The sequence below is a fragment of the Gopherus evgoodei genome, chromosome 4 (assembly GCF_007399415.2).
Source record: "Gopherus evgoodei ecotype Sinaloan lineage chromosome 4, rGopEvg1_v1.p, whole genome shotgun sequence".
Classification (NCBI taxonomy): Eukaryota; Metazoa; Chordata; order Testudines; family Testudinidae; genus Gopherus; species Gopherus evgoodei.
The window spans coordinates 141,592,026-141,608,230 of NC_044325.1; the positions used below are offsets into that span (position 1 = coordinate 141,592,026).

The 16,205-nt window shown below is 44.7% G+C and overlaps 1 protein-coding gene across 2 annotated transcripts in view; it reads left to right on the plus strand.

Moving 5' to 3' along the window:
* The window catches only part of MDM4 (MDM4 regulator of p53), a 37,339-nt gene that overhangs the window by 11,983 nt on the left and 9,151 nt on the right, over positions 1-16,205 (plus strand). For both annotated transcript variants that reach the window (XM_030561524.1, XM_030561525.1), the window contains exons 3-9: positions 1,033-1,107; positions 5,373-5,506; positions 7,752-7,801; positions 10,753-10,820; positions 11,565-11,664; positions 13,446-13,606; positions 14,240-14,377. In XM_030561524.1, coding sequence (XP_030417384.1) covers positions 1,033-1,107; positions 5,373-5,506; positions 7,752-7,801; positions 10,753-10,820; positions 11,565-11,664; positions 13,446-13,606; positions 14,240-14,377 — 726 coding nt within the window. The remainder of the gene's footprint in view (positions 1-1,032; positions 1,108-5,372; positions 5,507-7,751; positions 7,802-10,752; positions 10,821-11,564; positions 11,665-13,445; positions 13,607-14,239; positions 14,378-16,205) is intronic.

Here is a 16,205-nt window from a genome sequence, read left to right on the forward strand (position 1 = left end):
GCTTTTTTTTGGTAACATTCGTACTACAAAATTAGCTGTCTCGTCTGCTGTTGAGATTTGCTCAGGTGTATAGTGTGGAAGTAACAAAAGGGAAGAGTTGCTTCATGTTCGCACTTCTTGTGTGAATGTGTGCCCATGACAGGAGAGCCCCCCTACCTGACCTATTAATACAAAATTCGTAACTCTGGTAAGAGATTGGGTGGAAGTTTGGGGTCCACGGAGAGTGCAGGATCAATCCTTTAATGCTACTTACAATAAACTTTTATATGCTGCACCCTTTTCTTGTGGTTTTTTGGTCTCTATTCACAAGTTTTTAATAGCCAAACATCACCTATGGGCTGTGCAGAAGAGACCTATTCTATTTTTCCCATTCAGTGAGCCAGATTTAAACCTGGTCTAACTGAAGTTAATGGTGTGGCCATTGCATTATCCCTCACATGTCTAGCTAGTCAGCCTCTAGGATTCCCCTCACCTAGGGACTAACTCTCCAGTCCTTGCTCACATGACCAATCCCATGCAAGTTAATGGCACAGTGAGGTGACCAAGGCCTATCGGATGGGCCTCCTACTTTGCTGGCTGCGCTTATCTTGTATTAGGATCAATATGGTAGAGAAATTGCATTGACTGACTTTTAATTCTGATTAGTGAAGCATACCATTACAGATCCTGGTACTGCAATACGCTCTGCTTGGGTGGGCCCATATTTATTTCAGCAGGACTCTGAACAGACACAAGGGTCCATCTGCACAAAGACAGGATTGTCTTCTCTTCAGGCATACCTCAGATGCAGGTCATTAACTCTAGAAGAACATGAAAGAGCCCTTGGGAGGGTACCTCAAAGATGTCCCCCTTGGCCAGCAAGTCACTGTAGAACCACTTGTCTGAACTTGCTATAATGGTTGTATGACAGTCTTACCAGGAGGTGTGCCCCCAGGATTTATTAGTTACATAACTGATGTCCATGGACACAGTTCTTCTCAGAAGTTCACCACGTTCTGTAGCCAATCCAAAACTATGTATTCTATATTTTAGGTACAACCGAAACTGCCACTCCTGAAGATTCTGCAAGCAGCAGGTGCACATGGTGAAATCTTCACGTTGAAGGAGGTGAGTCCAGGACTCTACTTTGATGGTTAAACCAAGAAAGTAACTGTAATAATGGTCAGTTAACAGACGATGAATGTGCCACCTTGTGAATTTTACATCCAGGACCTTGAAGATGGAAAATTATCTTATTATGAATTACTTGTGTTAAGGTAGTACCTAGGGGCCCCAATCTCTATTCGGTTCGAGATAACCCTGAGGCTATGTATAAAATACGCTAGTAGCTAAAATACACTGGATTAGGAATTGGGAGAGCTGGGTTTTCTTACTAGTTCTGCCACAGATTTGTGTTGTGGTCAGGATCTCCTCACTGAGTCCTCATTCCTGCAAGTTGATTGGTGGGAATGTAGCCTCAATGAAGTCAGTGGGGCTCCACTGGGACCCGTTCAGGTAAATCATCTTGCAGGATTGAGACCATAGGGCCTGGAAATCAGTGGATGCAGAATTGGGTCCTTGAACTCCTGTGCCTTAGTGCCTCTATCTGTAAAATTGGGCTACTTTATACGTGGGGATATGGAGACTGTTAGGATATAGATATTCAAGCCTGTCTGCAAAGGCCTATACTTCAAGAGTTTAGGCGTATTCTTATCACTTAGCTAGTTTTAGAGGTATAAAAGAAAGACAATGATTTTGATTCTGTCTGTGTAAGGGCCTTCTCTCACTGTGACGATCTTAAGGCCCTGTTTAGTCATATTGAAATAAGGCAATCTGGGGCTTTGTTAGAAAGGTGATCTGATCTGTCACCTCCAGTGAAAGGGAAGAGCCTAGAGCATTTAAAAGGAAGCTTAGTTTCATAGTTTTCTGTCTGGTAAGAACTCACTTATCAATAGACACAGCTGGAAAACCCTTATGTTTGTATAGCTGTAGTTGTGAAATCGTCACTTCTGTATTGTTGTCTATGTTTATTTGCATGGTCTCTGTCTGGTTCTGTGATTGTTTCTGCCTGCTGTATAATTAATTTTTCTGGGTGAAAAATAATTAAGGTAGTGGGGTATAGTTGGTTAGCTAATCATGTTACAATCTATTAGGATTGGTTCAGTAAATTTTAGTAGAATGATTGGTTAAGGTATAGCTAAGAATATTACTGTATAAATTAGGGGCAAACTGGAAGTAAGTTGGGATTTGAAAATAAGGAAAAAGGAACTTGGATTTAAACTTGCTGGAAGTTCACCCCAATAAACACTGAATTGTTCGCACCTTCAGACTTCAGGTATTGTTGCTGTCTATTCATGCAAGAAGGACCAGGGAAGTGGGAGTGTGAAGGAATAAGTTCTCTAACAGAGACTTTTTTGCGCATAATGGCTGAGATCCTCAAAGGTGTTTAGAATCCTAAATCCTATTGAAATCAGTGGGAGTTAGGTGCCTTAATATCTTTGTGGATCTGGGTCAAAGTGCTTTGAGATCCTCTGATAGAATCCCTATAAGAGTGCAAAATATGAATGAAAATTATTATATACCTTGAGAATCCAAAAACAGCTTTAGGAGAGATGTAATGGATAGCTGCACTCTTGAGAGATTGTCAGAAACGCGTTGCAATTGTTTTACTATCATTCATTGCTTGAAAGTTCTTAAATTGTACTTCAGTTGATATTTTCTCCTAAGTTTCTTTTGAAATTTCTTGTCAGCTAAACCTAAAACACGCTGTGAATTCATTTAAGATTAAAATGCAAAATGTATAGAAGATTAAAAAAATGACACTGTCCATGATTTACAGGGGTATTCTGTCAGCAAAGAATTAAATGTGACGTTTTTTCATTATGAATGTGTCAGATACTCCCGCAGAGCTGTGTGACTTATTTTAAACTCTTATGCATTTAAACAACATATTTAGAGTCTAAATTTTTTTGCAAAAAAGTTGAATGCTTTGAATGGGGCGGGGGGGATGTTAAATGCAGGCTGCTACAGTACACAGTAGTCAGTCCTCTTGAGTGAATAGAAGTACGGTTAGCAACTTCTTCGGTTGCATTTATCTTTGTTCAGGTGGGCCCTCTTTTGCTTCTAATCAGGTGTCTAGTCCTGCTTGTGTTATGCATAAACAATTAGCTGTTTATCGCTTGGATTCTACCTTGAGTTTACCTAAATATCCTCTTTGTAGCCAGTTCTGCAGCCTTAGGGACATTTTCTATAGCAAAGGAATCATTTTCTCCCCGCACTTCTGTGTGGTTCTAATGCAGAGTATCTTGCATCTATGATCTTTGCTCTCTGCTTGTGCCAAGCAAGTGGTCTCTTCCCGCTTAACTTCGGCCTTCCTTCATGTTGAGTCACCATATTTTTTTGCCCTTCCACTTTGGAGAAAGAAGACTGTTGAAGACACACTTTGGTGGTTACAGAGAAGTACCAGCTGTGTAGCAGGGGCCTGCTGCATTGCCACTAGAGAACAATCTTAGGGTCATTCTGAATAGCTGTTGTTACTATGTAGGATGTCAGCTGAGCCTTTGACCCAACCAGCTGGGTTCTATTGGGCTGAGAAGGTGCCTGTGTCTAGATTGTAAATAACTTCAACCTTGTCCTGTTTCTCTGCTGTAATCTGAGACAGCAATGAGGTTTCTGTTTTGTTTGCTGACATTTTAAGTGGCTGGGATTAATGAAGGAGCATCGGTGGGTAAAATCTTTCCATTTAATTCAGTACATGTCATAAACAGATAGCTAAGGGTTAATGTCTCTTTCACCTGAAGCACCTGACCAGAGGACCAATCAGGAAACCGGATTTTTTCAACTCTGGGTGGAGGGAAGTTTGTGTCTGAGTCTTTGTTTTCTGTCTGCCTGCTTTCTCTAAGCTTTGGAGAAGTATTTCTGCTTTCTAATCTTCTGTTTCCAAGTTGTAAGTACCAAAGAGTTTGTTTCTTTTGTATTTACATAAATATAGTGCTGGAGTGCTTTAAATTGTATTCTTTTTGAATAAGGCTGTTTATTCAATATTTCTTTTAAGCAATTGACCTTGTATTTGTCACCTTAATACAGAGAGACCATTTGTATGTATTTTCTTTCTTTTTATATAAAGCTTTCTTTTAAGACCTGTTGGAGTTTTTCGTTAGTGGGGAACTTCAGGAAATTGGGTCTGCAGCTCACCAGGGAATTGGTGGGAGGAAGAAGTCAGGGGGAAGTCTGATTTTGCATTCCCACTGGGTGAAGAGAAAAGTGCTTTTGTTTCCAGGATTGGAATTACAGAGGGTGGACTCCTTCTGCTTAGATTCACGGAGGTTGCTTCTGTGTATCTCTCCAGGAGTACCTGGAGGGGGGAAGGGAAAAAGGATTATTTCCCTTTGTTGGGAGACTCAAGGGATTTGGGTCTTGGGGTCCCCAGGGAAGGTTTTTCAGGGGGACCAGAGTGCCCCAAAACACTCTAATTTTTTGGGTGGTGGCAGCAAGTACCAGGTCCAAGCTGGTAACTAAGCTTGGAGGATTTCATGCTAACCGCCATATTTTGGACGCTAAGGTCCAAATCTGGGACTAAGGTTTGACAGTACAGAAGTTGGAATTGTTGTAAATTGGCCAAGACTACACTTCCCTTTTTGGATGGATCACATGGAACCTAGTGCTTTGATTAAATGCCAGAGCCAAATCAACTGCACTTGAAGTTACCGGAATATTGGTTCTTATAGCGCAAAAAACCAGCATCTCATTTTGGGAAACTCTGGCACCATCTCGCTAAACATTTTGATGGTGCAGAGGGAAAATGGGGAATAGAATGTGATCTTTACTTGTATTTTGTAGATTGTATTTCTTGAAACATTCAAAAGGGGACCTCTCCTCAGAAGAACTTGCCAAGAGACTGTGGCCAAACTTTATTTTTTTTAAAAAACCTCCTTGGATCATGAATCTGGCTCAGATAATAACCAAAGTGCACCCTGCTATAGAGAACAAGGGTAGCCTACTGGTTTCCTGGGATTTGGAAGATCTGGAGTCAAGTCCTGGCTCTACCACTGATTCACTGTCAATGTCACATAGTCACAGCACCTCTCTGTGTCTCAGTTTTCCCATTTGTAGAAGTGTCTCTATCCCCAATGCTTGAGATGTATGGATGGAAGGCTCTGTAGAAGGGTGACGTCTGTCTGGAGGGAGGTGATTCTTCACTGGCACTGTGTCATGTCAGCTAAAGGAAGTGTAAGGTGGAAGAAGGAAATGGAGCACAAAGCCTTGCTGGTTTATACTATACCCAGATGTACAGACACTGTTTTCCCAACCTATGTATTATATAATTTTTTAACATTAACTTTAATAAAATTTTCACCTGCAGATGTAAATAATTCTTTCTTATGTACCCACAGGTCATGCATTACCTGGGACAGTATATAATGGTGAGGCAGCTATATGATAAGCGGCAACAGCACATGGTGTACTGTGGAGGGGATCAACTGGGAGAATTGCTGGGACTGGAGAGCTTCTCTGTGAAAGATCCAAGGTAGGAAGAGATGCAGCTTTGCAGTGTGCTCACTGGGGCTGGTGGTCCACCGTGATTAGGTATTGCTGAGGCAGGAGACCCAGCTACAACATTGTTCCTTTCAGTGATGTAGATGAGACCTCGATGGTCCACTAGCTTATTGTTAGTGCTCTCGAGTGTCATTTGGCATGCCTGAATTTGATTTCATCTGCTTGTAAGGAACAATTCTGCACTGTCTGGGTGGTGGACTAGTTGGTGTAACAGGTCTTTCTGGCTCTAACTTCTGAAATTCCCAGTCCCTTGTTTCTCAGTTCAGCAGGGGCTTGGATTGCTATGGAGGCAGTATCTTCTGCTTCTCTGAATGTAGGGAAGAGGGCTCAAGTTTCATAATCACAATCTCTCATGCTTTTATTAAAGGGAAACTTTACCTTGCCGTGCTTGTTCATTTTGCAGAGACATTTGTGTGTGTTAACAATGGCTTTACCTGTTCTTTGCCAGCCTAGCATTCTGACTTTTTGAAGGACTAATGCTAAACTTGTGGCATGAATTCATTTCTGTGACAAGACCCCTGGGTGTAGCCTGAGACTGTGGGACTGCTGTGCCCCCTTTAACTCTCCAGCCTGGGCTATCTCTCTCAATGCCTTGCTAGTGACAAGCACCCCTCCAGGTGCTATCATCATTCAGCACAACTGCATGTGGAGGCCCACACCTAGCTAGATTGCATGAATGCTCCCAGAGCCTCTCTCAAATTAAACAGAGAAAGGCACCAACCAAATCCCCCCAACTCCTAACCTGGTACCTCAGGAATATACCAAGCAGTGCAAGTTTATTAATTGGTTCACCACTTCATCGATGGAAAGTGGATATACGCTAGCCTTTGTAAATCTGAGCAGATTTACCAAATACTTACTGGTAAAGATAAACAGTAAAACAAGTTTATTGACTACACAAGAGAGATTATAAGTGATAGGCAAAAAGTCAGAGTTAGTTGCCAAAAGAAAAGAAAATATAAGCACACAGTCTAAACTCTCAACCCTATTAGACTGGGCAATATCTAGATTAAGCAGTTTTTCTCACCCCACTGGATATTGCAGTTCGTACACAGGTTTCACCCTTGAAACGTGGGCCAGTCTCCTCTCTTGGAGTCTTGAGTCTCCTCAGTGTCCTTGTTTCTAGTTGCAGCATAGGTGCGGGGGAGGAGAAAAGGCGAAGCATGAGGCCACTATGTTTTGTTTTATACCTTAGTCCATGTGCTTGGAGAACACAAGTACAGGCATGTCCGGGGTCATTGCTGAGTCACCAGGCAAAGTTGAGCAATTGCCCTGGTGTGGCCTTGTGCAAATGAATCATTGCATTGTAGCTCCCTTCCTGGACAATGGCTGTTAATGGTTGTTCGAAACCCGCCCAGACATTGGTTACTTTTCCTTGCTGTTGTCTCTGGGAAGCTGCTGATTCCCCACCTTAGAGCATGTTTTAGTGACAACCATATAACACAATCTCATAACTTCATATGCACTAATGATGTATATATTTAGATAGAACAGTGACTTTCAGCAGATGATAACCTTTCCCCTGTTACCTCACATGGCATGCTTTATATGCAGTATCACAATTTATATATAAATGAGAAATATGGGGGTTACAGGGCGCTCTCCCGAGGTATAGAGTGTCACAATTTCCGTGCTAGCAAAATGACTGATGTAAGACAGCAGACTGCAACTGGGGTGGACAGATTACAAGTGCTTAAGCGAGAGCTCTTGAATTCAAAAGATATGATATGATATAACCTCTTCTTGGCCATTTGTTTTCATATTTCATGTAACTCCTACAGTCTCCTAAAAGGAAGAAGTGTCTAGGGGAGGGGAAAAGTCAGTGCATTTTTGACAGTGATTATATCAGATGATGATATATTATTTCAGATGAAGGCCTGCTGCACACCATGGGCAGATCTGGACAGGTAGTGTTTGCCTCACCTTAGGAGCTCTGCCAGAGAGGAACACCTTTAAATTACAGTTCACAAGAGTTATGTTAGGCGAAGCTGTCTCAGTACTTCCCTTACCAGGCCTTCTCCTGGCCAGTATTGCCCATTTAGAGAGTTGCCCTGGCCGCCAACAAGGAGGTTGTTGCTGCTTTCTGCTGCTGTATAGTGGCTGGAATGGAGAGGATATTAGGAGGCATGGGGCAACTGGGAGAAGAAAGTCACGATGAGGAAAGGCTAACTTATTTTTTACTGTGGTTGCACTCACTAGTCCTCTTTTCCTTGTAGCCCAGTTTATGACATGCTGAAAAGGAACTTGACTTCTGTTACTATTACAGGTAGGTTTGTCTAGTACAGCCAAGTGCATTCAGTACAATGTTAATTTAATTGGGGTAAGTAATGATATGTAGGAAAGAGAAATGTTCCTTGAGTGAAAAACTGCTTGTGGGGGCACACTCTGAGAATACCTTCAAGTCATGTGTCTGCAAAACAGTTCACATGGTTGGAAACCAATTAGCCCTTTGCCTGACATGCTAGTGTATGGCTGGAGCTATGCCTCAAAAAGCAGAAGACAGTTTATATCCAGAGTCATATCCTGGAAACTGACATGGTTAAATGCTAGGTGTGAGTGAACTGGCTTGGCTAAAAATACCCCACTGAAACCTTTGCTCATCTCAACCTTTGCTAAGCTACAAAATGTTGAGTGATCTCCACCCGGTTCCCTACTATCGCTTGCATCTATACTTTGTGATCTTAGTTAGGACTACTCATAGGGGTGTTGGAAGTCTGATATGATGACTTGTTCCCTTAAATAATCCATTCCAATGTCAGAGGTCTGAATACCAGATTGACCCGCTCAACATCACTGTTACTCTGCCAGATCCATCCACATAAAGAAATTCAGTCACAAGTTGAAACAAATGTTGTTGTTGTTAACCTAGTCCCTCGTGGCTGTTTTCCCCCAATCTACCATTCAATTAGTACAGCTGTTAGCGTCTACTCAGTAGCGAATTCATACTGAAATAGCAAGCATGTGAATTGTGAGCAAGGTACTTTGGTAGAATTGTGAGGTCAATGCCATACTTCCTAGGGCTTTCAGAAGTGCCTAGTCTATTTTTTGCACTAACAAGTAGTGGTGCATGCAAATTTAGAAGTAATTTCAGAAACTGTGGCCAAATACCATGTAGTTTTCTGCTTTTCAGCCATGGTTAGTGTGCATCAGTGCTTCTGGAGATCACCCATTCCCGTCTGTAATGGAGAACCTGCCTGAGCACTGTCTTGTCTAACCACCTACCTGTGTCTGCAGAATAACCATGTGAATGCTTATTTCTATGGTGGTGATTCCCTGGCTTACCCTCAAGCAGTAGAAGTGGAAAGCAAAGAACCCTAGGGAAACATTTTCTCCTGCTAGCAACCTCCCCTCTTCTGAAGGTGTGTGTGTGCAGTTGTGTGGGTGAGCTTGCATTTGTTCATTCTGGTCATGGTGTAACTATTTTTAAACTTGCCAAAGGAAATAATGTTCCTTTAGAGAGTTGGTCACCGAGTTATACCGGGGTGTGTGTGTGTGTGTGTCTGAGAGAGAGAGAGAGAACAAAACGAAACAAGCTTGGCAGACTGATCCCTGATTTTGTACACCCAATTGTGAATTCACAAGTGTCTAGGAAGGGTGTTTGTGGATTTATTTAATTTTTTCTTGGCACAGGGCAACTGGAAATAGGATTCCACAGCCTGTCATACTTCATGTTCCGTGAGAGCAATAAATATTCACTGGCCAGATTTCTGCTTCTCAGTGCCTCATTCTGCAAATTATTGAGGCCACTTCTGTAAAGTGCACTTAGAGAAGGAAAAGTGACTGTGTGATAAGAACATATCTCCTTAATAATGCCTAGCTCTCATGTAGTGCTTTTCATCAGTAGATCTCCGTATTCAGCCTAACTATTCTCTGTATGCCTGAGTCATACAGCCTCTACTTTAGGCTATCTACTTTCTTGAAATTTTATGTTCAGTGTTTTTATTTATGTTGGCAGAGACATTTTCCAATATAAAAGGTGTTTTTCCAGCCGTTGTAAGAATAGTATCTTCTCTGTATAATATGTTCACATAGAGCTAAACTTCATCATAAAGCCCTTCTTCTTCTTCTGAAACTGTGGAGCCAGAGCAATTATAGATGAGTGAGGTGAAGTCTCTTTTGCTTCAGGCAACATCAACTAATCTCTGATTGCAGAATCTTTACTGCTGATGATGGAAGAGGCAGAAGAAAATGGCTGGATTTTCCGATTTGCTTTATTGGGCATTAGAAAAATCAACCATGGGCTTGTAAATAGAGTATATTTGATATGGACATTGAGTGGGAGGAAATATGGGATCCAGCAGTGTCGTTTTACAGTCACTTTTCTGTCTATAACTGCACTTCACCTTGTCTTCATGTTTGTGTTGTGAAGTACAACAGGCATAGAAACCCAGTCCTGCTCTCCTAGAAGTCAGTGTTGCCATGGAATTAAAAGGGAGGGGGAGCAGTCCCTATATTTGCTTCTCCTCTGAGCCATTCTGCTCATTCAGCCTTTTCTAAAATACAGGTCTTCAGTTGAGTTACAGTCATTTTTGCTTACCTGATTGCTTTGGCTTTTAGCTTAGGCTGTAAGGTTTGGGAGGCAGGGGAGTTATGATTAACCTTTGGGGCCTGTGTATTTGTCTGCATTAAGTTGTATTGAGGACATGTACACTGATTGTGAATGCCTGGAGGAGCCTGCCAGGGCGTGAACCTTCCCCTGTTTGGTCTGGTTTCTTCTTTCTCCTCTTCAAAATGACATCTGCCCACAGGTAGTCTCTGTGGCCAGTGAAAAAGAATGTATCCATCAGGCATTTCCCAGCTGGCCTTGTTTTTCAGCATGGAGCTACTCTAGACTCCATGCTGGAGTCGCCACCTCTGCTGCTGCAGTGAGCTTCCCTGCCTACAAGGTAGCAGCTTGCAGAGGGAGGGCAGGCAATGTGGGGAGTGTCAGGATTCTTACCTGCAATGGGGTACTGTCTCCCAGTGGCCACAGACACTTCCTACTCCCTAGTCCAGTGCCCTCTACATCCATAATAAAAACAAAGAAATAAGCAGTCCCCCTGTAATAGCCATTTGGAAATTGGCCAGCTGCCTAAGCAACTAGAATTCTTTCTTCTGTAAAGTTCCACATGCCTGTCTGCCAAGCCTGGCTCGTTGGTTGCTTGCTGAGGGCCCTCTGTGTTGTGAGAATGGTTATTACCAGGGAAGGTGTTTTCTTTTGTTTTACTTGCCATATAGATGCTGCACAGACTCTTGCTCTCGCAAAGGATCAGAGCGTCGATAATCCAAGCCAAGACCAGCTGAAGGTAAACCCACTGCCTGGTGGTTTCTTTTGTTGTACAGAGCGGCCCCTTCTCTGTACCTGTGCATGTGTGGACTGCCAGAACTTTTTACTCTTTGACTGGTAGGTCTTCGCCTTCCTTAAAAGTTCTTGGGAGTCCACAGACCAGGGACAGAGTGACCCTTCTCTGTTCTCTTCATAACAGAGTTCCATTCTCTGGGCGTGTTTCTCTGGGATGTAACACTTCCTGTCCTCAGTCCCTCCAGCTTGCACTGTGTTTGGATTTTGTGTGTGTGTGTTGTTTTGTTTCTCCCATTCTTCAAACAGATTGAACTTCCTAAAAGTGTAAACTGGTTTTGCTCAGTGGGATCATTTTTTAAAGCTTCCAGGCAGAATCTGGAAACCTGGGAAAAATCTTTGTCTAGTCCTAACTTGTTTTGGGCATATACATGGGGATTAATACAGTCTGGAGTGTGGGAGCAGTGGGGGATGAATATTGCAATATTACTGCATTAAAGATGGCAACTTTTGATCTTTTGCCAATCTTGAGATTTTTCCTGGGTTGAAAGTACTCCACATGTGTTGATAATAGATCCATAGCAGCCTTCTGGGAAGGTTAATACTGTGTGTTATGCTCCAGAAACCTTTATTCTTCTATGGAACTCCTTGGTGTTGTACTGCAGCTGATGACTCAGAGTGGAAGTGCTACATCCCCTTGTCCCTGTAAGCTCTGATGGGCTAATGGGTGTCTTTTCTGCCTTCCTTCAAGCAGACTAGCACAGAGGGAAGCTCTGACACTGAGGGAACGGAGGACAAAAGTGTTGCTCCTGCTTTGTCTACCTCACAGCGCAGCTATGGAAACTGCGAAGGTGAGTGCAAGTTGTTTCCACATCGAGGGGCAAGCACAGGCCCACCTACACATTTGTGAATACTGCACGTGGTGCTCTGCATGGCAGGAGTGGATCAGAGTAGGATGCTGGGAGACTAATAAAAATCCTATTGTGGAAAGTAATCTTCCAAAGTCATGATTTTATGTGCAGAGATTTAGAGAACCATAAATATCTGCCGTAGGTATTGTATGTTGTACATGCTTTTTAGCCCGGAAATAAATAAACAAACACTTGAAGGAAATGGCAGGTTAACGCCAAACGGCAGATCAATCACTAAGCAATGCCATCAAAATTGTTAGGTTATTTTAAATGCTGAAATTATACTTGTATCAATTTGTCTTCCATGGGGACTTTATCTTCTAATTAATTGGAATCAGACCGAGCTGTCTGCAGTCAATACCCGCAACCCTATCAGAGAACTAAATAACAATAGTGTTAAGTTTTGTTGTATTTTTCATCCATCCTCATAACTAGAAAATTCCTCTCTTGAAATTTGTTTTAATGTCTCTTGAGGCTTTCTTCCTAGTTCATTGGGATGCGTATTATGTGATATGGAGAGTTTGTTTCCTTTTCCCTCACTACTCCCAATTCCACCCTGACATCAAAGGGTCTGATGTTTTAAAACTGACTTCTCTGTTCACAGGCTTCATTATTGGTTGGCCCAAATGAGGATGGGTAGATATTTACCTGATTGCAGGTAGAGGTGGTCCTTGTCTGTGCCTGCAAAACTGCAGGCCTGAATAAAGAGCTGGAGTGAAAGCTCTTTGGAAGTGAGGCCTCCATGAGATTGGGAAAAAAGGTTGAATTCCGTGGGCTAAAGTGAGGCAAGGACTGAGAAGACTGGCAGATTCCCTTTTCTCTGCTTCCTATTTTGAAGAGTTTCTGGCTGGGAGCCTTCTCATGGAATCAAGGAGCACTCATTGCTGGAAACTGGGGCCAAATCCAAACCTGGTATGACCAGATCTAACTCATCAGTTGAAGTGTCACTGTGCCCAGCTTATCCAAAGCTGAATTTGGCCCCAGTGTATTGTCCATGTTTTATTTGTGCAGCAGGTTTCACAAGCATCTCCCTGTAGGGGGTGTCACTTAGAGCAGCGGTTCTCAAGCTTGGGCCGCCGCTTGTTCAGGGAAAGCCCCTGGCGGGCCGGGCCGGTTTGATTACCTGCCATGTCCGCAGGTTCGGCCGATCACGGCTCCTACTGGCGCAGTTCGCCGCTTCAAGCCAATGGGGGCTGCAGGAAGGGTAGCCAGTATGTCCCTTGGCCCGTGCCACTTGCTCCAGGCTAATGGGGGCTGCAGGGGTGAACCACGGCCAGTGGGAGCCGCGATCGGCCGAACCTGTGGATGCAGCAGGTAAACAAACCAGGACCGGCCCGCCAGGAGCTTTCCCTGAACAAGCGGCAGCCCTAGTTTGAGAACCAGTGACTTAAAGTCTGCAGTGTAGTGGTGGTGGCCAAGGGATGGTCAAGGGAATCAATGAGGCTGTACTCTGTGTGCGTGTGCACACATGCACAACGGGTAAATAATGCACATGACTGCTCTGCTAAGCAACGTGAGCATCCAAAAGTACAGGAGGAGCAACATGCCAGTATGATGCTGTAATAAATACAGCCAAGGGCTCGTTAACCTAGCTCTGGCAGAAAGGAATGGAGTTAAAGATTCTATAATACTCCGTGTATTGGTCTGGGATGGGTTCTGCTTTGGTGGTGCCACAAGCCGCATGTGCCTGTCATGACCTAGATTCTACTTGGCTTCTACAGACAAAGACTTAAGAGAAAACCTCTCAAAAAGCAAAAAGCCCAAGTTGGATCTGGTGTTTGAGGAGTGGGATGTAGCTGGCCTTCCATGGTGGTTTTTAGGAAATCTGAGAAACAACTACAAGTCCAGAAGTAACGGGTCAACAGACATACAGACCAACCAGGTAAATGGATACTTTAAACAGCTAAAAATGCAGTGTATTCTCTCCCTCTCCACTCTTGTGTGGCTCAAGTAAATATTCCTGTAATCATTTTCCCCCCCCACAGTTCAGAGTCTGTCCAAGACTTACAGTTTCTCCCTTCTATCTACTCCGTTAAGTCTTTTCATGAATATGAGGTTTGCTTCGGTGTGTCTGGACAAAATGTCCCTGCTCCCCAGTGTTTTCTTCTCCATGCCAAAAGTGTTGACTGTATTTCAGTGGTGCCATGTGCATATAGCCTGTGGAGGTCATTGGGATCCTTTGAGATAAAAGTCACTAATATATAATGACGATATATGTAGCATGGTGGCTAGCCTGTGTGAACTGTTAACAAGGGGACTGAATTGTCGAGCGGGTCAGAAAATGGACACATATGAAAACTTGTCTCCATTTTTCAGCATGCTCTACTGCATTACTTGTCACCCCCGGAGTCACTGAGTGAGTTTGAGTGGAGAGAAGTCTGGTATAAAAGAAGAGGAGAGCATGCATTAGGACTGCAGTTATGCCCTCTGGAGCACTGGCGTTCTTCATACCCAGACCTGTTGAATCACTAATATTCTAATGCATGCATATTTTCCCCCATCTCCATTCTACTAGGACATAGACACTGCCATTGTTTCAGATACTACTGATGACTTGTGGTTCCTCAATGAATCTGCATCGGATCAATACAATGTTGCCGTCAAAGTGGAGACAGTGGACTGCGAAGAAGTGGGGAAAGAGAGTGACAAAAAGGTATCTCCTAGTGATACACAGTACGGCTGTGTTAGCAGATCTAATTTATGTTGCAACCCTTTGCCATTCATTTCTCTTCTTCTGATCTGCTTCTGTATTGGGAACATTGGTTTGTGCCGGGTGTGGCTGCTAAGGCTGCTCCTCCCCCCCTCCCCCGCTGGAGGCTCAGAGAGGGAAGGAGGAAGAACATGGCATCTTCTGGGCTAGATGCGGAGGGGTGGGGGAGACAGGGTGGGCAGCCTCTTGGCAAGGGGCTGGGAGGAGATGGGCAGGCAACTTCTCAGCTGGCTCCAGGGGGCTGCTGGGGGGAGTATGGGCCGGGGGCTTTCTCAAGGACTGAGCCAGCCAGTCTCAGCCCATCCTGGTGTTTGCCTCAGGACCTGTGCTCCCCCTTCAGCCAGGAGAAACCAGCTGTAGACCCCCTTAGTGCTGAGCAGGGGGACAAACCAAAGGACATGGCACCTTTTAAGAAAAGATTTCCCTTGTGTCTGATGAGTGAAATTGGTCTGGGGCCCACAGCTCACCCCCTTCCCCTTCTTTACCTGTCCAGACGACTTCACTGCAGTCCCAGCCCCAGCTGCAAATGAGCAGCCTCCCTAAGCCCGGAGCTGCCCAGACCCCTCCCAGGCAGGCTCCCACCCCCTACGGTTCTCTTATGCCTGGGAAAGTAATGTTTGCCCAGCTCAAAGCTGTCTCTCCCTCCCCCATTCCCAGATCAAGCCTGCCTGAGGGGTTTTCCCTCCAAGAGAGGGTGTTTATCCCCTCCTCCCAGCGTAAGGAAGGATTGATTCCCTTCCCCTGGATCCCCCTTTCCCCCCAGCTCCTGGGGAATTCCTTCCCTTGCATCCATCCCTCTGTATCAACTTCAAGTCAGGAGGTGCTGCCCTGCTTCACCTTGGGACACCTGAGCTCTTGCTTCAGAGTGCTGGGTTGCTGCAGCCCCACGGAGGAAGCAACTGGCCCCCACTTCCCTGCCTTTGGCCATGGTCCCACCAGGGGCTCCCCTCCCACAAAAGCTGTAGAGTGTGTGAAGGAGTCAAAGCTGGGATGGGCTGCAGCCCTGGGATTGGGAAGAGCTGGAGCGAGACAGCAGCCACACAGCAGGATGAATGAATGGGCCATTTCTGTGCTGGGCTGTTGAATTAAATTTCTCTCTGTGTTAGGGTGTGTAGTTTCTAGGCTGGCTGCAGGGAGTGGGGTTGGGGGGAGACAGAGCTGCTTTGAGTGCGTGGGTGGGAGCAGGTGCTAAACAGAGCCACCAGGAAGTGGAGAGAGAGAGAGAGATGGGAAAAGAGACACAGAGAGCAAGAACTGGGAAACATCAGGAAGGGGAGATACCAATGATAGCCACATTTTCAATAACTAGAATGAAAGTGTATAAATGTTGAAAATCACCTCCCCTCAAAACTGGCAGATTACCCCTCCAGCACCCACACCTTGCCCTTAAGGCACGAGGGGGCAGAAAGGAGTGAGCAGCTGGTGGGAGGCATTTAGGGGAGGGAGTTGGCAAGAAGGTGGTGTTCAGGGGCAGGAAGAGGTGGAGTGGGGGCAGAGCCTTGGATAAGGGGGTGGGGCCAGGATAGAGCACCCACCGACAAAACCAAAAGTCAGCAGCCATGAGTCGGGGTGACAGGGTTCCCCCCACCCACGCAGGGTGTATTTGTTGCCTGTACAAACTTCCCCAGCAGCTGCACAAAGTTGTTGTAATTGTGTCACACAGTGAACCCCACGCTGCTACCGTGACCCTCTCTTTGCCCCCCCACCCAGCCGATTGCTGCCTCCCTAGCACTACATGTGACTTTGACTTATGTCAGTCATAGCGCACTTC